The sequence below is a fragment of the Oncorhynchus masou genome, chromosome 32 (genome assembly GCF_036934945.1).
Source record: "Oncorhynchus masou masou isolate Uvic2021 chromosome 32, UVic_Omas_1.1, whole genome shotgun sequence".
Lineage (NCBI taxonomy): Eukaryota > Metazoa > Chordata > Actinopteri > Salmoniformes > Salmonidae > Oncorhynchus > Oncorhynchus masou.
In genome coordinates this window covers 85,461,068-85,483,864 of record NC_088243.1, presented here as the reverse complement: position 1 = coordinate 85,483,864, position 22,797 = coordinate 85,461,068, and the positions used below count along the sequence as shown (strand labels likewise).

At 43.1% G+C, this 22,797-nt stretch overlaps 1 protein-coding gene across 1 annotated transcript; it reads left to right on the top strand.

Annotated features, from left to right (window-relative positions):
* The first annotated feature begins 786 nt into the window (after positions 1–786).
* Positions 787–22,543, top strand: LOC135526740 (coiled-coil domain-containing protein 69-like). The gene is made up of 9 exons (XM_064955360.1): positions 787–3,852; positions 8,364–8,427; positions 12,230–12,414; positions 19,511–19,598; positions 19,749–19,822; positions 19,951–20,052; positions 20,269–20,388; positions 20,670–20,767; positions 21,285–22,543. The coding sequence occupies exons 1-9, from the start codon at positions 3,832–3,834 to the stop codon at positions 21,451–21,453; spliced, it is 921 nt and encodes a 306-aa protein (XP_064811432.1). The 5' UTR covers positions 787–3,831; the 3' UTR covers positions 21,454–22,543.
* Positions 22,544–22,797: the final 254 nt, after the last annotated feature.

Sequence of the window (22,797 nt, the reverse complement as noted above, 5' to 3'; positions counted from 1 at the left end):
CCAACAATCACACTCTGTTTATTCTAGGGCTGGGGCATGCCTTTCCCTTTATGTCCCAACAATCACACTCTTTTTATTCTAGGGCTGGGGCATGCCTTTCCCTTTATATCCCAACAATCACACTCTGTTTATTCTAGGGCTGTGGCATGCCTTTCCCTTTATATCCCAACAATCACACTCTGTTTATTCTAGGGCTGGGGCATGCCTTTCCCTTTATATCCCAACAATCACACTCTGTTTATTCTAGGGCTGGGGCATGCCTTTCCCTTTATATCCCAACAATCACACTCTGTTTATTCTAGGGCTGGGGCATGCCTTTCACTTTATATCCCAACAATCACACTCTGTTTATTCTAGGGCTGGGGCATGCCTTTCCCTTTATATCCCAACAATCACACTCTGTTTATTCTAGGGCTGGGGCATGCCTTTCCCTTTATGTCCCAACAATCACACTCTGTTTATTCTAGGGCTGGGGCATGCCTTTCCCTTTATATCCCAACAATCACACTCTGTTTATTCTAGGGCTGGGGCATGCCTTTCCCTTTATGTCCCAACAATCACACTCTGTTTATTCTAGGGCTGGGGCATGCCTTTCCCTTTATACCCCAACAATCACACTCTGTTTATTCTAGGGCTGGGGCATGCCTTTCCCTTTATATCCCAACAATCACACTCTGTTTATTCTAGGGCTGGGGCATGCCTTTCCCTTTATGTCCCAACAATCACACTCTGTTTATTCTAGGGCTGGGGCATGCCTTTCACTTTATATCCCAACAATCACACTCTGTTTATTCTAGGGCTGGGGCATGCTTTTCCAAATACCAAGTCCAATAATCATACACTATACTGCTGATCACTTCGAAGACAATGTCTATTAGGCTACAGTAGACTACTTCAAAAAGACTACTTCAAAAACATCCAAATATTCGGTGTAAAACTATTGAATTCATTGTATTTGTGAATAGGGTATTTTAAACCCTAACGACTGTTCGTACATGGTGGATATGCAGTCTCACATATCAAATCAAACTTTATTAGTCACATGCGCCGAATACAACAAGTGTAGACTTTACCGTGAAATGCTTTACTTACAAGCCCTTTACCAGCAGTGCAGTTCAAGTGTATCATATACACTCTTACACAAAGACATATTGTTTACAATGACATATTGTTTATCCTGTAGAAAGCATTGCAAACTCGACATTGCATCCGACAGCTTGTCACTCTGATTGCGACCAAGGGAATTACATGGCCCTGTACACACTTACGTTGTGCAACTGATCTGAAACACATTTGGGGGGGTTTTCTGCACAGAAATAATCACACAAGCAATGTGGAGACACCACACAATGGTTGTGTAAACGTTTTTAGGTAGACAAAACTCTCTGTTGTATCACAACAACAAAAAAATATCAGTTGTGTCACAACCATTGTTACAAATGTGTTGCAGATCAGTTGTATAACCATAGTGTGTACTGGGCCTATAGGTCCAGTGGTCACTGAGACACTGCAGCTGCCACTGCTGTGGAAAGTTTCACTGTTCACACACAGTTCTCAATGAACAACTGCTCTATATTTTCATGTGGGATTAGAGCTCACGAACCTATATATAAATAGACAGGGTTTTGACCCAAAAAATGAAAGTGTTTGGGATTCCACGGATGGTCTGGTCTTTAGTACTGTAGAGGTAGCACATCTATGGTCTGGTCTGTAGTACTGTAGAGGTGACACATCTATGGTCTGGTCTTTAGTACTGTAGAGGTACCACATCTATGGTCTGGTCTTTAGTACTGTAGAGGTGACACATCTATGCTTAGTATAAACTTAACAGAGACCAGGGCCAAAAATAGACTCAGTGTTTCAGTGAACTCATTGCCTGGTTGTGAAGAAGACAGCTGGTGTGTCAGCGTAAAGAACGACACTGAAATACATTGTCCTGTAGACTTTTGTTTTTATGTTGTTTTTTTTGTCTTCTATTTTGCAAGAGACGTTCTGTCTCTAATGTTCAAAGTTGAAATAATGTAATTGTTGATTGAGATAATATAGGTATTTTGTAAGGCGGGCAACTTTCAGCGTCGTGTCTTGAGTCATATCGATGAGATAAAATCTCTTTGTTCACTGTTGAAATGATTGAATGTTAGTTGCAGGGAAAGTTATTTTTGTAAGAGGGCCAACTTTCAGTGTCGTGTCTGTTTTACCCTCTTGTAGTTTTGCACTTTAACCGATGTCAGCTTTGGGAAATGTGATTGTAAACTAACAGCCACTAATGTTTTGGACTCATCACGTACGCTGCTTCTACTGTTTATCATCTGTCACTTTATTCCTAGTTATATGTACATATCTACCTCCATGACCTCGTACCCCTGTACATATCTACCTCCATGACCTCGTACACCTGCACATATCTACCTCCATGACCTCGTACCCCTGTACATATCTACCTCCATGACCTCGTACATATGTACCTCCATGACCTCGTACCCCTGTACATATCTACCTCCATGACCTCGTACCCCTGTACATATCTACCTCCATGACCTCGTACCCCTGTACATATCTCCCTCCATGACCTCGTACCCCTGTACATATCTACCTCCATGACCTCGTACCCCTGTACATATCTACCTCCATGACCTCGTACCCCTGTACATATCTACCTCCATGACCTCGTACCCCTGTACATATCTACCTCCATGACCTCGTACCCCTGCACATATCTACCTCCATGACCTCGTACTCCTGTACATATCTACCCTCATGACCTCGTACCCCTGCACATAGCCTCGGTCCTGGTGCCCCGTGTACACTGCCAAGTTATCATTACTCATTGTGTATTTATTATTACTTTTATTGTTAAATTTTTTACTTTTCTATTATTTCTCTATTTTCTTGCTCTCTGCGTTCTTGGTAATTTAAGTAAGCATTTCACTGTTAGTCTACACCGAAGCATGTGACAAATACAATTTGTTGTGATTTGATTTGTAAGTCATGAGGGCAACAATAATTTTTAGCTATGGGACATGATGAAATGTTGCAGGTTGGTAAGATATCCCAGAGGGCTATGTGCAGCCTACAGGGGCAAGGCTTTGATATGGAGTCTTTACAGCTGGCTACCCTTCCCTGGAAGATCAACATGACCTGCTCCTCAGAGAAGGAATTAGTCTGTAAAGTAAAAACATGAAGGCCCATGCCCTTCTGACAACCCTCCCTCCCTGGCTGGCTGGATGAATGGATCTACTGTGTATCTATTACATTTCCATCGACTTGTTTGTGTTTTTCATTGGGACTGTTCCCCAACATGTATTATAAACAAAATGATAGATTCAGATCAATCCATACAATTCTTTATTTTTGTCTTATTACAGTGAGAATTCAATATTCCAGGGGACACATTATAGGCCTGCTATCATTAAATAGCTCAGGCAAAAGGAAACATTTTCCATGGATAAAACGCATGATTAGGTAACCTATTATTTTCGTTGAAAATCATTGTATCGTCTGATGGGTCGCGTCTTCGGTGTATTACGGTAAAATTTCAAATCAATAGATTTGAAACACCCACAAACCTAAATTGTGCGCAACAGGATGCGCAATCCACTGACTTTTAAAACGGTTTCCCCTTCTTGAACGTGGGTATTTAGGTTTGTCCAGATTGTTTTACAATCAGTGATTGTGGTTTTGAAAAATAACCGCCCATCTGGTAGATTTGAGTGAGTTGTTGTGAGTGAGCTACACAGACGTCTTGAGAGACCCGACTACATCCCGGCGTTCAGAAGAGTTGGTAACTCTAGGAAAGGACTGGTAGGGGTGACGAGTGGACGCGGGGCAGGCATGGGTTGCAGCCACAGCAAGGTGTGTGGCGGAATTTGCCCCCCAAATTCTTTTAAATTCATATTTGTTGTGAAATCATCTAGGAAGTCAATTAGCGAACCAAGTGATGTTTTGTTATTGTAGCTGCCATTGTCGCACCGATTCCTGGCACAGTACAGGCGTGTTGATAACTTATTTTTTAAATAGATAAAGACGGTTTGTTAGTGTAGCCTAATTTCCCACGTGCATTAATCTCGTAGATTTTACGACCGAGATTACACATTCATTAACATCAATTTTTGAAACGCGTGATTTAGGCTAGCAGTCAACTTGTGCAAAGTGATCTACGTTTTGAAACCGCTGAAAATAACTGAAGATATTGAGTCGATCCTCTGATACTGACTACCCCACGAGTTTGAAACCTACTTGTCAATTGTAGCGGTGCAGGGAACTCATCTGATGCGATTCTTCCCGAATTACTTACAAGAAGTTGCAGGTTGGCCAGACATTGACAGTCACTGATGATACAATGTATCAATGATCTCATCCTTCAGTGTCATTGTGTCATCATTGCCAGTATATTGTACATTGTATTCATTCATTGATTGACACCCTGTAGCCTTGCGTAGTCATTGGATTACATCTGTCGAAGTTTCTACTTTCTGGTCATATGAGTTGTTGGGTTTTTCTACATGGTTCAGATTTTATTTATTTCACCTTTTATTTAACCAGGTAGGCAAGTTGAGAACAAGTTCTCATTTACAATTGAACCAGTTCGTGTTTTCTATGACAACAACCAATAACTACAAACTGCACTGTTTGTGATGGAAAGGAAGTGACTTGAGGATATGGCAACTGTGTAATATTTAATATGCAACTAAATGTAGTTTTAGGCTACAGTTAATTAATGTGCTCGTACTGCCTCTGACATTTACAACCAGTGGCACAGGTTTATATTACATCCACAAATGATACCCCAGATTTGTTCCACTTCCCGGAGGCATAGAGGAGGTAGACCTAGATAAATCGTTGAGTTGAAGGGGATATCATTTCAATGTGTCTGTTTGCCAGATGAGTGAGACCACTTACACAGTTTAAAAGCAGATGGAATTATTTGATTGTTTAGCCAATATTCTATGTGAGTGGATTCCTTCATTTATCAATGGTATCTGGTGGTGCTTGATTATACACACCTAACTCTCCTTGAGATTGAAAATATTTTTCTCCTACACAAAGTAAGCACGCACTTAGAGGTACTGCAAGCCACTGGCAAGCTGTATGGCAGCTTCTGCAGAGCAGATCACAAAACCATCTGTTTGGCTGGTTGACGTAAGCAACTGGAGAAGTGTGAAGTTCTGCTAGAGAGAGAGAGACACACACACACACACACACACACACACACAGCAATATGGCTCCATATGGACCATGATGAAAATGCCACATGAAGAGACTCAGCCAAGTGTTAATGAAATCTCAAGGAACATTTGTTTCTCTGCTAGACTCAACCTCAGTCTAAATTAAATATCCCTTAAAACTAAGTCTGAATGTCCTATGTTGTATTGAAGATGTGGTTTTAGTTTTCTGACTTTCCTTTTGAGTTTAGGGGCTGTTTTTTGTTCAGCCTGGGGTACGTGTCTGTCTCCTATGTGTGGTCCTTTGATAGGACACATCTTTATTCGACTCTCTCCTCGGGACGTTTCTTTCAACTCTTGTGAGAGCATACCTGAACTAGATGTTTCTCACAAAACATTCAATCTTAACCTTGTACTCTTGGGGCCAGGAAGAACTTGTAAACATTAGGAGTCCTGTGTAGGCTACAGTCTGCCATGGGGCTAGGATGTTCCCTGTGAGTTTAGTACATTAGGAGTCCTGTGTAGGCTACAGTCTGCCATGGGGCTAGGATGTTCCCTGTGAGTTTAGTACATTAGGAGTCCTGTGTAGGCTACAGTCTGCCATGGGGCTCGGATGTTCCCTGTGAGTTTAGTACATTAGGAGTCCTGTGTAGGCTACAGTCTGCCATGGGGCTAGGATGTTCCCTGTGAGTTTAGTACATTAGGAGTCCTGTGTAGGCTACAGTCTGCCATGGGGCTAGGATGTTCCCTGTGAGTTTAGTACATTAGGAGTCCTGTGTAGGCTACAGTCTGCCATGGGGCTAGGATGTTCCCTGTGCGTTTAGTACATTAGGAGTCCGGTGTAGGCTACAGTCTGCCATGGGGCTAGGATGTTCCCTGTGAGTTTAGTACATTAGCAGTCCTGTGTAGGCTACAGTCTGCCATGGGGCTAGGATGTTCCCTGTGAGTTTAGTACATTCGGAGCCCTGTGTAGGCTACAGTCTGCCATGGGGCTAGGATGTTCCCTGTGAGTTTAGTACATTAGGAGTCCTGTGTAGGCTACAGTCTGCCATGGGGCTAGGATGTTCCCTGTGAGTTTAGTACATTCGGAGCCCTGTGTAGGCTACAGTCTGCCATGGGGCTAGGATGTTCCCTGTGAGTTTAGTCAGTGAAGACATGCCTCCACGTTGCAGTTTCTCCTATGTTTAAAAAGACGGTGGAGACTGGCTCTCTGTCCCAAATGGTACCCTATTCCCTCTGTAGTGCACTACTTTGGGCACTGGTCTATGGGCCTTGGTCAAAAGTAGTGCACTATATAGGGAATGGCGTGTCGTTTGGGATGTGCATACTGAGAAGGAAGTGAAGATGTGATTTATGGTCGTGTTAAAGAGAGCCTTTCCAGACTCTCTTCAACATTTTGCTCCTGGACCTGTGTACTTAAGATCCTTTACTGGGACTTAAAGAAGATAATAAAACAAACTTCATGCTGTACTGGTCTCTACATTGTCTTCCAGGAGTCACTTGTCTAATTGGAATATTAGATATTATAGTATTTTATTGGGCTTGTGTCCTATATGACACACTCTTCCTGTTGTTGTGAACACTCTGAGACCAGGGTCCATAGGGCTCTGGTAAAAAGTACTGCACTATGTAGGGAGTAGGGTGCCATTTGGGACACACACACACTGTTTTCCAGGCACAAATAAAACTGGTACGCCATGTTGTTTGGCGTGTTGGTATGTGTTTCTACAGCGTTGGTGGTGGAATATCGTTGTGTTATATCAGGAGGTGGCCGGTCTCCATGAACCGCCATACTGTATTGTGGCAGGTAGCCTAGTGGTTAGAACGTTGGCCCAGTAACCGAAAAGTCGCTGTTTTGAATGCCTTTAACTCTAATTTGCTCCAGCGCACCTGTCATACTACTATGACTGACCCTGTAAAACAACACCTATCATACTACTATGACTGACCCTGTAAAACAACACCTATCATACTACTATGACTGACCCTGTAAAACAACACCTATCATGCTACTATGACTGACCCTGTAAAACAACACCTATCATGCTACTATGACTGACCCTGTAAAACAACACCTATCATACTACTATGACTGACCCTGTAAAACAACACCTATCATGCTACTATGACTGACCCTGTAAAACAACACCTATCATACTACTATGACTGACCCTGTAAAACAACACCTATCACACTACTATGACTGACCCTGTAAAACAACACCTATCACACTACTATGACTGACCCTGTAAAACAACACCTATCACACTACTATGACTGACCCTGTAAAACAACACCTATCACACTACTATGACTGACCCTGTAAAACAACACCTATCACACTACTATGACTGACCCTGTAAAACAACACTTATCTGCAGTTTGTGACAATACAACTTTATTGATTACAGTCTACAGACTTAATTCTTCAGTCTACACAGTGAGGACCGGACACAATGTAATGTGTGATCTGGTATCCTAGTCTTGTCAGAAACCTTTGGTATTGTTTGACAGTTTAGGAATAGTTTGGTATGTAGAGTAGTGACCTATGCTAGAATTGTCCTACTTACAGCCAGGTCAATCATAGCTGTTTTTGTAACTCCTTCGTGTAATAATCTATGCTCACCTGGTATAGGTTATTCTACAACAACATAATGTATCTAATGCAGACATGTTTATTACGGCTCCACAAGTACTTGTATGATCAGTTTGAAGTGAAGCATTGGGACACATTGTACAAATAGTATGAACACTGTAGCATGGACATGTTTATGTAACCTTTGAACAAACAAATTATTAATTTCCAGTCATGTGGGTACGAATCATTCCCAGTCAGAGAGCAATATGGGTCAAGCACCCATCAGAAGCTTCACATAAGCCCTACCCTGCTTTAGTTTACAAAGTTATGGTTTCCCTGGTAACTTCAAAACATCTCAAATCGTGTTGAGGTATTCTCAGTACTTTGGTGTATCTGTGATATGTTGAGATATAGTCATAATGTATTCCTACATCAGACCACACGCTTTTCTCCTTGTAGAGGAAAAACAAAGTGCAATGGGGTGCGAACTGTCTTTAGGTATTTTGTGTACCATAATCCCCTCTAATTTACCCATGTATGATTATAATAAGACCATGTTTAATATTGTGGGAACTAGACCCGTGTTGATCAATGACAACCTTGTCTTTTCTGTATATTTTTAGAGGAAAAACAAAGCGAAGGAGGAGAAAACAGTGAAGGAGGTCAACAACTATCAAGATGGAGGCGGTGAGTGGTGTGGTTTCCTGTAGTGTTGTAGAAGGTCAACAACTATCAAGATGGAGGAGGTGAGTGGTAGAAGGTCAACAACTATCAAGATGGAGGAGGTGAGTGGTGTGGTTTCCTGTAGTGTTGTAGAAGGTCAACAACTATCAAGATGGAGGAGGTGAGTGGTAGAAGGTCAACAACTATCAAGATGGAGGAGGTGAGTGGTGTGGTTTCCTGTAGTGTTGTAGAAGGTCAACAACTATCAAGATGGAGTAGGTGAGTGGTGTGGTTTCCTGTAGTGTTGTAGAAGGTCAACAACTATCAAGATGGAGGAGGTGAGTGGTAGAAGGTCAACAACTATCAAGATGGAGGAGGTGAGTGGTGTGGTTTCCTGTAGTGTTGTAGAAGGTCAACAACTATCAAGATGGAGGAGGTGAGTGGTGTGGTTTCCTGTAGTGTTGTAGAAGGTCAACAACTATCAAGATGGAGGTGAGTGGTAGAAGGTCAACAACTATCAAGATGGAGGAGGTGAGTGGTGTGGTTTCCTGTAGTGTTGTAGGTCAACAACCATCAAGATGGAGGAGGTGAGTGGTGTGGTTTCCTGTAGTGTTGTAGGTCAACAACCATCAAGATGGAGGAGGTGAGTGGTGTGGTTTCCTGTAGTGTTGTAGGTCAACAACCATCAAGATGGAGGAGGTGAGTGGTGTGGTTTCCTGTAGTGTTGTAGGTCAACAACCATCAAGATGGAGGCGGTGGGTGGTGTGGTTTCCTGTAGTGTTGTAGGTCAACAACCATCAAGATGGAGGAGGTGAGTGGTGTGGTTTCCTGTAGTGTTGTAGGTCAACAACCATCAAGATGGAGGTGGTGAGTGGTGTGGTTTCCTGTAGTGTTGTAGAAGGTCAACAACCATCAAGATGGAGGCGGTGAGTGGTGTGGTTTCCTGTAGTGTTGTAGGTCAACAACTATCAAGATGGAGGAGGTGAGTGGTGTGGTTTCCTGTAGTGTTGTAGAAGGTCAACAACCATCAAGATGGAGGCGGTGAGTGGTGTGGTTTCCTGTAGTGTTGTAGGTCAACAACTATCAAGATGGAGGAGGTGAGTGGTGTGGTTTCCTGTAGTGTTGTAGAAGGTCAACAACTATCAAGATGGAGGTGAGTGGTAGAAGGTCAACAACTATCAAGATGGAGGAGGTGAGTGGTGTGGTTTCCTGTAGTGTTGTAGGTCAACAACCATCAAGATGGAGGAGGTGAGTGGTGTGGTTTCCTGTAGTGTTGTAGGTCAACAACCATCAAGATGGAGGAGGTGAGTGGTGTGGTTTCCTGTAGTGTTGTAGGTCAACAACCATCAAGATGGAGGAGGTGAGTGGTGTGGTTTCCTGTAGTGTTGTAGGTCAACAACCATCAAGATGGAGGCGGTGGGTGGTGTGGTTTCCTGTAGTGTTGTAGGTCAACAACCATCAAGATGGAGGAGGTGAGTGGTGTGGTTTCCTGTAGTGTTGTAGGTCAACAACCATCAAGATGGAGGTGGTGAGTGGTGTGGTTTCCTGTAGTGTTGTAGAAGGTCAACAACCATCAAGATGGAGGCGGTGAGTGGTGTGGTTTCCTGTAGTGTTGTAGGTCAACAACTATCAAGATGGAGGAGGTGAGTGGTGTGGTTTCCTGTAGTGTTGTAGGTCAACAACCATCAAGATGGAGGAGGTGAGTGGTGTGGTTTCCTGTAGTGTTGTAGGTCAACAACTATCAAGATGGAGGAGGTGAGTGGTGTGGTTTCCTGTAGTGTTGTAGAAGGTCAACAACTATCAAGATGGAGGAGGTGAGTGGTGTGGTTTCCTGTAGTGTTGTAGGTCAACAACCATCAAGATGGAGGAGGTGAGTGGTGTGGTTTCCTGTAGTGTTGTAGGTCAACAACCATCAAGATGGAGGAGGTGAGTGGTGTGGTTTCCTGTAGTGTTGTAGAAGGTCAACAACCATCAAGATGGAGGAGGTGAGTGGTGTGGTTTCCTGTAGTGTTGTAGGTCAACAACTATCAAGATGGAGGAGGTGAGTGGTGTGGTTTCCTGTAGTGTTGTAGAAGGTCAACAACTATCAAGATGGAGGAGGTGAGTGGTGTGGTTTCCTGTAGTGTTGTAGGTCAACAACCATCAAGATGGAGGAGGTGAGTGGTGTGGTTTCCTGTAGTGTTGTAAACTGACACTGTGACTCCTCTCCTACTGCTTGTCAGGTTTTCTTTATTACATCTGAGGGTTTTACACATCAATCTGCCTCTTGATGCATTATAAAATCTCGGCGCCCATACTGACCTCTTTATTGTTGGGCCCACTAATAACCAGTACATAATAGCTGTCCTCCTGTATAGCTCAATTGGCATTGGTATGGTGCTTGCAACTCCAGGATTGTGGGTTTGCTTCATATTTGGGGACTCTGTTTTGTTAAATTCAGTCTGGTATGAGAAAGGTATTCACAGTCTGCGGAAAGCTGAGTATCTTGGCTATTGAGCTGTGCCTTAAAATCGTTGGTGTGATTTGCTAATATATATGAGCATACGAATGTATAACGGCAGGCTGAGCCAACGACCTCATTTCAAGATGGCTGCTGCCTACATTCCGGTTAGTTTATGCTTCACAATGCTAAATAAACACGGAACACGTCGATAGACACCGAAAGCTGTGACTCTGCAGATCATGACGATGTGTTATTTATCTGCCTGTGACCTACCGATCACCAGCCCCGAGGGCTGAAATGTCCTTGCAATGATCCCGTTGGTTGAAATGTCGTCACGACACCCAGAAACTGGTTGGAATTACTCATTAAATTGACATCACAATGACCTAATTTCAACCAGTCAGTTTTGGATACTGAGATGGCCTTGTAAACACTGTGTCAACACTGTTCTGTCTGCATTAGACTACTCAACAGGTACTGTCTTGTGTTCTCTGTTGTGCTCAGTGTTCTCTGTTGTGCTCAGTGTTCTCTGTTGTGCTCAGTGTTCTCTGTTGCGCTCAGTGTTCTCTGTTGCGCTCAGTGTTCTCTGTTGCGCTCAGTGTTCTCTGTTGCGCTCAGTGTTCTCTGTTGCGCTCAGTGTTCTCTGTTGCGCCCAGTGTTCTCTGTTGCGCCCAGTGTTCTCTGTTGCGCCCAGTGTTCTCTGTTGCGCCCAGTGTTCTCTGTTGCGCCCAGTGTTCTCTGTTGCGCCCAGTGTTCTCTGTTGCCATGTAATTATGGGTCTCAGGATCATGCCTTCCACAACTGCCTACGTGAACAAGACTGTTAGCCTAGCCTGCTGAGCTAAAACCTAGGCATTAGCTAGTGGAGCTAGCACAAGTCTCCAGGTGAATCATCACTCGGAACGTGGTTCACCAAACTAGAGCATGACTTCCTCAGAAGTTGGACCGGCGCGCCCCCCTACACATATCAGAGTAGCTAGGAGTATATATAGGTGACAGATTGTATATTCTACTGGTGTTGTACTGAGTCTAGTCAGACCAGTAAATGTTACAGCCAGGTCTGGTTTGGTTCAAACCCTCTGCCCACTCACTGTGTGGAACATACTGTACAAGATATAATCTATTATGTAGACACGTAGGATAAGAAATCATGTCCGCTCTTTTCGCAACATTTCTATCTGAGCATTCCAGGAGGAAGTTCTGCCTTGATAATCACAGCACGTGGTCATATTCAGCTACATTGTAATGTAGCAGATGTAGGATTTTGCCATGAAAAAAAACCAACAAACAAGCATTTGTTATTGGACATATCCAGGTAGTCCCTCCCATGTTTCTGTCTATTGTTACCTACTGAATTATACAACCTTGGTTTCCTCTCCTCCAGGTAAAGTCCCTCTGGAGGAGCTGAATGTGGGTCTAGAAACGGAGAAGCAGCTGGGTCAGTATGAGTGGCAGCTGAAGATCCTACGGGAGGTGCTGTCTGCCTCCGGGACCCAGGAGAGGGAGGAGCTACTAAAAGACCCAACCCAAGGAGAGCTCTGTGCCCTGGTCCACAACATCACTGAGAAGGTAGCTAACCCCATAGACTGCTCTGTTTCCTAGTCCACAACATCACTGAGAAGGTAGCTAATCCCATAGACTGCTCTGTTTCCTAGTCCACAACATCATTGAAGGTAAAGTGCCTTTGGAAAGTATTCAGACCCCTTGACCTTTTTCACATTTTGTTACATTACAGCCTTATTCTACACATACTCCTCCATAATGACAGAGCAAAAATGTCTGTATTTAAAATAAAAATTGGATACCTTATTTACAAAAGTATTCAGACCCTTGCTATGAGACACGAACTTGAGGTAATGTGCATCCTGTTTCCATTGATCATCCTTGAGATGTTTCTTCAACTTGATTGGAGAACACCTTTGGTAAATTCAATTGATTGGACATGATTTGAAAAGGTCCCACAGTTGACAGTGCATGTCAGAAAAGAACCAAGCCATGAGGTCGAAGGTCTGTAGAGCTCTGAGAAAGGATTGTCGAGGCACAGATCTGGGGAAGGGTACCCAAACATTTCTTCAGTGTTGAACACAGTGGCCTCCATCATTCCTAGTGGTTGCAGTGGTTAGTATTGGACTAGTAACCAGAAGGTTGCAAGTTCAAACCCCCGAGCTGACAAGGTACAAATCTGTCGTTCTGCCCCTGAACAGGCAGTTAACCCACTGTTCCTAGGCCATCATTGAAAATAAGAATTTGTTCTTAACTGACTTGCCTAGTTAAATAAAGGTAAATAAAAATTCTTAAATGGAAGAAGTTTGTAACCACCAAGACTCTTCCTAGAGCTGGCCGCCCGGCAAAACTGAGCAATCGGGGGAGAAGTGCCTTGGTCAGGGAGGTGACCAAGAACCCGATGGTCACTTTGACAGAGCTCTACAGTTCCTCTGTGGAGATGGGAGAACCTTCCAGAAGGACAACCATCTCAGCAGCTCTCCACCAATCAGGCCTTTCTGGTAGTGTCCAGACGGAGGTCACTCTTCAGTAACAGGCATGTGATAGCCCGCTTGGAGTTGGCCAAACGGCACCTAAAGGACTCTCAGACCATGAGAAACAAGATTCTCTGTTCTGCTGTGAGGCTGTTTTTCAGCGGCGAGTAGCTTCGGGACAAGTCTCAATGTCCTTGAGTGGCCCGTACTTGAACCCGATTGAACATCTCTAGAGACCTGAAAATAGCTGTGAAGCAACGCTCCCCATCCAACCTGACAGAGCTTGAGAGGATCTACAGAGGAGAATGGGAGAAACTACCCAAATACAGGTGTGCCAACTCAAGCTTGTAGCGTCATACCCAAAAAGACTCAAGGCTGTAGTCACTGCCAAAGCTGCTTCAACAAAGTGCTGAGTAAAGGGTCTGAATACTTCAGAAATTCAATATTTCGGTTTTTATTTGTAAGACATTTCTAAAAACCTGTTTTTTGCTTTGTAATTATGAGGTATTGTGTGTCAATTGATGAGGCGGGGAGAAAAAAAACTATTTAACCAATTTTAGAGTAAGGCTGTTACCAAACAAAATCTGACTCCTTTCTGTAGGTGATCCAGGGAATTGAGCTCATAACATTAGACAGTTTAATCATTTTAGCAGATGCTCTTATCCAGAGTGACATACAGGAGCATTTAGGGTTAAGTGCCATGCTCAAGGGCAGATTGTTCACCTAGTCAGCTTGGGGATTCGAACCAGCATCCTTTCTGTTACTGGCCCAACGGTCAGAAAATGTTGCCCTTGTCAATCTGCCACCACAAGCGACTGCCTAATCCTGCCTAATGAGCGGGCCGGCCGTGCTTCTCCGTGATGCTGTGGTTCAGAGCACACTTAATGTAGTAGTGGATTTATGGTCTATAAAAAGTGGTTTAAAGAGTTAGTGCCTTGCGAAAGTATTCGGCCCCCTTGAACTTTGCGACCTTTTGCCACATTTCAGGCTTCAAACATAAAGATATAAAACTGTATTTTTTTTGTGAAGAATCAACAAGTGGGACACAATCATGAAGTGGAACGACATTTATTGGATATTTCAAACTTTTTTAACAAATCAAAAACTGAAAAATTGGATGTGCAAAATTATTCAGCCCCCTTAAGTTAATACTTTGTAGCGCCACCTTTTGCTGCGATTACAGCTAAGTCGCTTGAGGTATGTCTCTATCAGTTTTGCACATCGAGAGACTGACATTTTTTCCCATTCCTCCTTGCAAAACAGCTCGAGCTCAGTGAGGTTGGATGGAGAGCATTTGTGAACAGCAGTTCAGTTCTTTCCACAGATTCGATTGGATTCAGGTCTGGACTTTGACTTGGCCATTCTAACACCTGGATATGTTTATTTTTGAACCATTCCATTGTAGATTTTGCTTTATGTTTTGGATCATTGTCTTGTTGGAAGACAAATCTCCGTCCCAGTCTCAGATCTTTTGCAGACTCCATCAGGTTTTCTTCCAGAATGGTCCTGTATTTGGCTCCATCCATCTTCCCATCAATTTGAACCATCTTCCCTACTGAAGAAAAGCAGGCCCAAACCATGATGCTGCCACCACCATGTTTGACAGTGGGGATGGTGTGTTGTGGTTGATGAGCTGTGTTGCTTTTACGCCAAACATAACGTTTTGCATTGTTGCCAAAAAGTTCAATTTTGGATTCATCTGACCAGAGCACCTTCTTCCACATGTTTGGTGTGTCTCCCAGGTGGCTTGTGGCAAACTTTAAACAACACTTTTTATGGAGATCTTTAAGAAATGTCTTTCTTCTTGCCACTTCCATAAAGGCCAGATTTGTGCAATATACGACTGATTGTTGTCCTATGGACAGAGTCTCCCACCTCAGCTGTAGATCTCTGCAGTTCATCCAGAGTGATCATGGGCCTCTTGGCTGCATCTCTGAGCAGTCTTCTCCTTGTATGAGCTGAAAGTTTAGAGGGACGGCCAGGTCTTGGTAGATTTGCAGTGGTCTGATACTCCTTCCATTTCAATATTATCGCTTGCACAGTGCTCCTTGGGATGTTTAAAGCTTGGGAAATCTTTTTTGTATCCAAATCCGGCTTTACACTTCTTCACAACAGTATCTCGGACCTGCCTGGTGTGTTCCTTGTTCTTCATGATGCTCTCTGCGCTTTTAACGGACCTCTGAGACTATCACAGTGCAGGTACATTTATACGGAGACTTGATTACACACAGGTGGATTGTATTTATCATCATTAGTCATTTAGGTCAACATTGGATCATTCAGACATCCTCACTGAACTTCTGGAGAGAGTTTGCTGCACTGAAAGTAAAGGGGCTGAATAATTTTGCACGCCCAATTTTTCCGTTTTTGATTTGTTAAAAAAGTTTGAAATATCCAATAAATGTCGTTCCACTTCATGATTGTGTCCCACTTGTTGTTGATTCTTCACAAAAAAATACAGTTTTATATCTTTATGTTTGAAGCCTGAAATGTGGCAAAAGTTTGCAAAGTTCAAGGAGGCCGAATACTTTCGCAATGCACTGTACCTATCCATCCTGGTTGCCCATCCTATCTATCTATTTGGTTAGAACAAATGCATCATCTGTGGTCTAAGGCTCACCCCATTGTCATGATCAGACGTTTCAAGTTTGTATCCGTAACTTTTTATACGAGCTGATCGTAGTGAAACAGAAGATACTCCTGCGTTCCCTGCTAACAGGCTCACCATAACTCCTGGTGAAGTTGGGTAGCTGATATTCAGAGCTTAAATAGCCAAATCGATCGGTCACAGGAATCAGGACTAATAAAGCCAATGCAACGCCTGTTTTACAAATGGTGGGCCTACCGCATGGATGGGTCTACCACATGGGTGGGCCTACCGCATGGGTGGGTGTTTAAAATGTAGTTTCAGGCAACACTGTAGGCTACACCTTGGTAAGCTACCACATGGAAGGGTCTACCACATGGATGGGTGTTTTATAATGTAGATTCAAGGCTACGCCTTGGTAAGCTACCACATAGATGGGTGTTTTATTGCAGTCCTCATGCCTCCTTACAGCATGCCTACAGCATCTTTCTTATGGTGTTTTTCAGAGTCCGTAGAAAGGCCTCTTTCGTTTACTAAGTTTTCATAACTGTGACCTTAATTACATTTGCCTACCGTCTGTAAGCTGTTAGTGTCTTATCGACCATTCCATAGGTGCATGTTCATTAATTGTTTATGGTTTATTGAACAAGCATGGGAAACGGTGTTTAAACCCTTTACAATGAAGTTATTTGGATGTTTACTAATCCTTGAAAGACAGGGTCCGAGAAAAAGGGACGTTTTCTTTTTTTGCTGAATTTACATACTTGTACCATTTTTAGACTGAACAAAAATATAAACACAACATGAGTTACAGTTCATATAAGGAAATCTGTCAATTTTAAATGAATTTATTAGGCCCTAACACATGGATTTCATATAACTGGAACACATACCTTTTTTTTTTTTTTAATGAAGAGGCGTGGAGCAGAACCAGCTGTGACCACCATTTGGCTCATGCAGCATGACATCTCCTTCGCATACAGTTGATCAGGCTGTTGATTGTGGAATGTTCTCCCACTCCTCTTCAATGGTTGTGAGAAGTTGCTGGATATTGGAGGGAACTGGAAGACGCATTCGTACACATCGACCCAGAGCATCCCAAACATGCTCTATGGGTGACATATGTCTGAGTATACAGGCCATGGAACAACTGGGACATTTTCAGCTTCCAGGAATTGTATACAGTTCCTTGCGACATGGGGTCGTGCATTATCATGCTGAAACATGAGGGGATGGTAGCAGATGAATGTCATGACAATGGGCCTCGTCACAGTATCTCTGTGCATTTAAATGGCCAACAATGAAATTGTGTTCCTTGTCCGTAGTTTATGCCTGCCCATACCATAACCCCACCACTACCACCACGGGACACTGTTCACATCAGCAAACCACTCGCCCACACGATACCAAACACATGGTCTGCAGTTGTGAGGCGGGCTAGACGTACTACAAAATTCTCTAAAACAATGTTGGAGGCGGCTTATGGTAGAGAAATTAACATTAAGTTCTCTGGCAACAGCTCTGGTGGACGTTCCTGTAGTCCGCATGCCAATTGCGTGCCCCCTTAACTTGAGACATCTGTGGCATTGTGTTGTGACAAAACTGCACATTTTAGTGGCCTTTTTAATTGTCCCCGGCACAAGGAGCACCTGTGTAATGATCATGCTGTTTTTAATCAGCTTCTTGGTATGCCACACCTGTCAGGTGGATGGATTATCTTGGTAAAGGAGAAATGCTCACTAACTGGGATGTAAATAAATTTGAGAAGCTTTTTGTGCGGATGGATCATTACTGGTATCTTTTATGTCGGCTCATGAAACGTGGGACCAACGTGTTGCGTTTTGATATTTCTGTTCAATGTACATTCACCATGTACCCTTTCCACACTACTTTGCTGAGCAGAGCCTAGCCAACTGTACTGGGCTGGCCTGTTTTTATACAGTATATCCTCTATAGTTGGCAGAACCGGGTTGGAGAGGACAATGTGAAAAGAAAATGCCTACACAGTACAGTTGGAACAATAGTATGAAAAGGGCATTAGAATTAATTAGTGTGAACCACTTAGCCACTACTAAGGTATATGTGGACATTATTATTATTACTAAGCAGATCAGAAAAAGTATTTCTGCTCTTCCTGCAGGATTGCATTGTGATTTTTGCATTTTAATTACAAAGTATATTTTTGAATTGAGATCTCATCGTGCATGTGTCCAAAATGGCACCCTATTCCCTATATAGTCTCTATGAGCCCTGGTAAAAACGTAGTGCACTACATAAGGAATAGGGTGCCATTTTGGGACACTACCTATGTTTCCAGGATGTGCAGCTTCAAGTCGGCGCAAGCTGAAGGCAGAATAACTAGAGCAGCACAGTAACATGATGTCAAGTCATATATATTTTACAGCTGTCGGAGATGATAAACTTATGCTTTTCCATTACACAATCTAGTTGGTGTGTGTTGTGACTACCTACAGCGGGTGCGATCGCCTGCAAAGTTCTCTGGCTATGGATTTGTAAACCTCCTGTCAACAGAGCAAGAGGGTGCCGTTGCGGACACAACATTTCATAGGGCTCTGCTCAAAAGTAGCGCTCAAAGTAGGGAATAGGGTTCAGTTTGGGATGCAGCCTAGACCTGTTTGGCTGCTTTGGGATCACAATGCCTTTCCAGAAGGGAGGGGGGGGGGCAGTGATTTGTGCAAACATAGTTGACAAAGTAAGAATGAGAAGTCTTGAAAGGTTTATGGTGTATTGTGATTGGTTGGTAGCAGCCAGTTGGATTGTTAAATGTTGTCTGTCCTCATATTGGCATGGTCTGGTTGAGCAGTGAGTTATGGCTGGCTCATCTGGTATTATACACCTGGCACAACAGTGAGTTATGGCTGGCTCATCTGGTATTATACACCTGGCACAACAGTGAGTTATGGCTGGCTCATCTGGTATTATACACCTGGCACAACAGTGAGTTATGGCTGGCTCATCTGGTATTATACACCTGGCACAACAGTGAGTTATGGCTGGCTCATCTGTTATTATACACCTGGCACAACAGTGAGTTATGGCTGGCTCATCTGTTATTATACACCTGGCACAACAGTAAGTTATGGCTGGCTCATCTGGTATTATACACCTGGCACAACAGTGAGTTATGGCTGGCTCGTCTGGTATTATACACCTGGCACAACAGTGAGTTATGGCTGGCTCGTCTGGTATTATACACCTGGCACAACAGTGAGTTATGGCTGGCTCGTCTGGTATTATACACCTGGCACAACAGTGAGTTATGGCTGGCTCGTCTGGTATTATACACCTGGCACAACAGTGAGTTATGGCTGGCTCGTCTGGTATTATACACCTGGCACAACAGTGAGTTATGGCTGGCTCATCTGGTATTATACACCTGGCACAACAGTGAGTTATGGCTGGCTCATCTGGTAATATACACCTGGCACAACAGTGAGTTATGGCTGGCTCATCTGTTATATAAACAAGTGTATATTACCATCTCACCGTTTATATTTGATATTCACTTTGTCTAGCTCCTATGACAAGTGTGGCTGTACATGGCTTTAACCCCTGTCCTCGTGGTGTTGATCATCTCCAGGTGGAAACAGAGACGGCTGCTGACCTGACTGTTCTCTATGTGGAGAAGAGCCAGAGGATCGCAGAGCAGCACGAGAGACAGCTGGAAGGCAAGACTACAGCATGTGAAATAACTTCTGTACATATTGATTATTTTGTTTTGGAACTGCATTTTATTTTCTGTTGGTTCTAGAATGAGTAATCGTTGATGTTATTCCGGCCCGTGTAATTACTTAATAAATCCCTATTATCCCCTACAGAATGGCAGATGATACAGAGTGACGAGACAAAACTACTAACAGAGACCCACCAGGCAGCTGAGAGAACGTTGAAGGTGTGTGTTCTCTTTAACTTGATCAGTTCGTATCACCTGTTTTGATGTACTGTGGTCTATACATCACCCCTTACCTTCTAACTGTGTAATAGGAAGTACAGAACTGACCAGTAGGTTTTCTTTTAAAGGAGGAGGTAGAGGAGCTGACTACAGAGCTACACGTGTACAATCAGTTAAAGAAGAGAGTTGAGGAGTCTACCTTCAAGAAGGACCTGCAGCGGAACATTCAGGTGTGTGTGTGTGTGTGTGGTGTGTGCATGATCCTGTAACCAGTTCACTTAGTTGGACTGTTGCTTTAGACATCTGGTCTCCAGGTTTCATTAGTATGCTGTTAATGTTATACTCTTCCTCTCCTCCTCCTTCTCTCTCTCTCTCTTTCCTTCTCTCGCTCACTCTCTTTCCCCTCCCTCTCTCGCTCACTCTTTACCCTCGCTCCCTTTCTCTAGGCCCACGGCAGTCCTGGGCCATTCTGGGAGCGGGAGCAGGAGAGTCTGCTGTTTGTCATTGAGATGAAGAGTGAACGTATTCAGTCGCAGGGGAACAAACTGCTACAGATGCAGGTTCTGGTAGGGAACTGGGACATGGACTGGCCGACAGACTAGTCCAGGCACCTGACTCTTTGAGATTTCTGCTATAGTCTAATTCAAGTCATTCTTTATTTAAACTGCATCGTCGCAGTCTCAATACACTTTACGGAGGAAATCAAACAGAAACGAGAAATCTGCGGTGCTCTGCGTTGTCAAAAAATACTCTGGGTTATAGTTTCACAAAGTCTGTGAATGTCAACATGTTGTCTTCACCACCCTGATTGCTGATTGGGTCCTTACTTTTTTTTTTTCCCTGACAGGTGGAGAAGAATCTGTCTCTAGAAGACCAGGTCATAAATGTTCTACAGAACAATGAGGACCTGAGGGTTCGTATCGACAACCATCAAAGCCTTCTACAGTAAGACCACATGATATCCACACCGTCTCTGTTTGGAACAGTCAGTTACCCTGGAGTTAATGTTGTTACCAGGAAGTCACATTGTAGAAGAATACATGGCAACAAGGCTGTAAATAGTTTAACAAAGTTAACAAGTTCTGTTCAAGCAAACTCAAATGTAGGAAACGGCTGTGGCATTTACATAAGATGTGAATCTGGTGCCACTTGGTGGAGAAAGTGGGAAGGATATTTCAAAGTGGAAGCAAGTTATGACAGTTTACAGTACTTGTATGTAAAAGTACAATTTCACCATCCAAACTTGTGTCGTTGATATAGATGAGTTTTTGGTGCTACTTCTACTTATGACAATGCATGTAGAATTTTGGTGAAGAATAGTAATTTGAGGTCAGCAAAAGATTGATTATAAAGTACTTTGCTACAGATTTGTTTTATCAATGTCTTTCTGTCCTAAACTATCAATGTTGATAAATATGTGTTCTCTTCTAACATATCTCCTCCCCTGTGCTCCTGTCTGTAGGCAGCTGTCCAAGGAGCACCAGGACCTCCAAGGGGCATTAGACAGGCAGGCATGTCTCTGTCAGAGGCTCACCAAGGAGAAAGAGCAACTCCTGTTTAAACTGAAGCACAGAGACTCCTGTCCTACCTTCCCATCCTTCCCCATAGTGTCTGAGCTCTCCCCCAGCTGATCCGAACAGGGCCGTCAGGGTTACCTCGATCTTAATCCCGTCTAGGCTTGTAAACATGAAGCCTGAATCCGGATCATTTCCCAAAATTCTGAAAGTATATATTTTTTCAGAATTCCCTGCTTGGAGGATTCTAAGAGTCATGAAGGAATATGTAATGAATGATTCCTCCAACCCGAAAATTCTTCCAAGTGGGATTTCTGAAAAAGCAGGGGCCGTTGGGAATGTTTCTGAACTTTTTTGCAACCCTAATCCTACTTTGACAACCAAAGTCCAGGTACCTTTACAAAGGGCTTTAGTCACATGTTTGATGGAAGCTGATGCCAAATAATGTTTTTAGTCCAGGTGTGTACCTGCTGTGCCTTACAGTACATCATGTTTTCTACAGCAGTATGGTGTTCATACAAAAGGACTGTTTTTTTTTGGTGGGTGGGGTAGTGGGTATAGCCATGCGCTGTTGGACTGAACTGACTCCTGCTGTACAACTGAGATTATCCTAGGTGAATGTGACCGTGTCCACTTTGATGGTTTGACTTGCGGTTGTAGACAGAGATGTACAAACTTAGTAGCTACATTTTATTTTTATATATATATATATTTAGCTACCTGCCGAGACACTATGACGTCTATCAAAATGCAGTGTTAAGGTTTTACATCACTCAGTATGGAATAGACGTTACAGAATATAATGCAATTTAAACCGGTACTTTAGACAACTGCCTTTGTATTGGGAAATGTTTATACTCTTTTTTGTGTTATAGAATTTGTAAAATAGATTGCCATGTTGGCAGTTTGATTTTGTTTTTTTTGCAGATGAGGACAATGCATATTTTTGTGACTTTTTTAAGTAACAAAGAAACGGAAGCAATTCTGTTTAAAAATATTATTTTTTTTACTTCTGTTGCACTAGCACTTTTAATCAGTATTTTACTAGTACTAAATGTGAGAGGTAGTTAATGTCATTTTTTTTGTTATTCTTCCATTTACATTTAGTTGGTTTTACATTTTTATTTGAATAATTTAGCTAACGCTCCTCTCTTCAAAGGTAGCGGATAGATCTAGAGAGGAAGTCACAATAAACAGTTGCATCTGACCCACTGGACTGCAAGTGTTTGTGTGAAATGTGTCAGTGTCTCCACTGGGAGGCAGGTTGTGTGGTAGTGTCTCCACTGGGAGGCAGGTTGTGTGGCAGTGTCTCCACTGGGAGGCAGGTTGTGTGGCAGTGTCTCCACTGGGAGGCAGGTTGTATGAAATGTAAATTGTGTTCATTAATTTGTTTAACTAGGCAAGTCAGTTAAGAACAAGTTCTTATTTACAATGACGGCCAAACCCGGATTACTCTGGGAC

Coding starts and splice junctions, on each gene's coding strand:
- LOC135526740 (XM_064955360.1), top strand. CDS start 3,832: ATGGGTTGCAGCCACAGCAAG. Junction 8,428..12,229: donor CAACTATCAAGATGGAGGCG/GTGAGTGGTGTG, acceptor CCTCTCCTCCAG/GTAAAGTCCCTCTGGAGGAG. Junction 20,053..20,268: donor ACCTGCAGCGGAACATTCAG/GTGTGTGTGTGT, acceptor CCCTTTCTCTAG/GCCCACGGCAGTCCTGGGCC.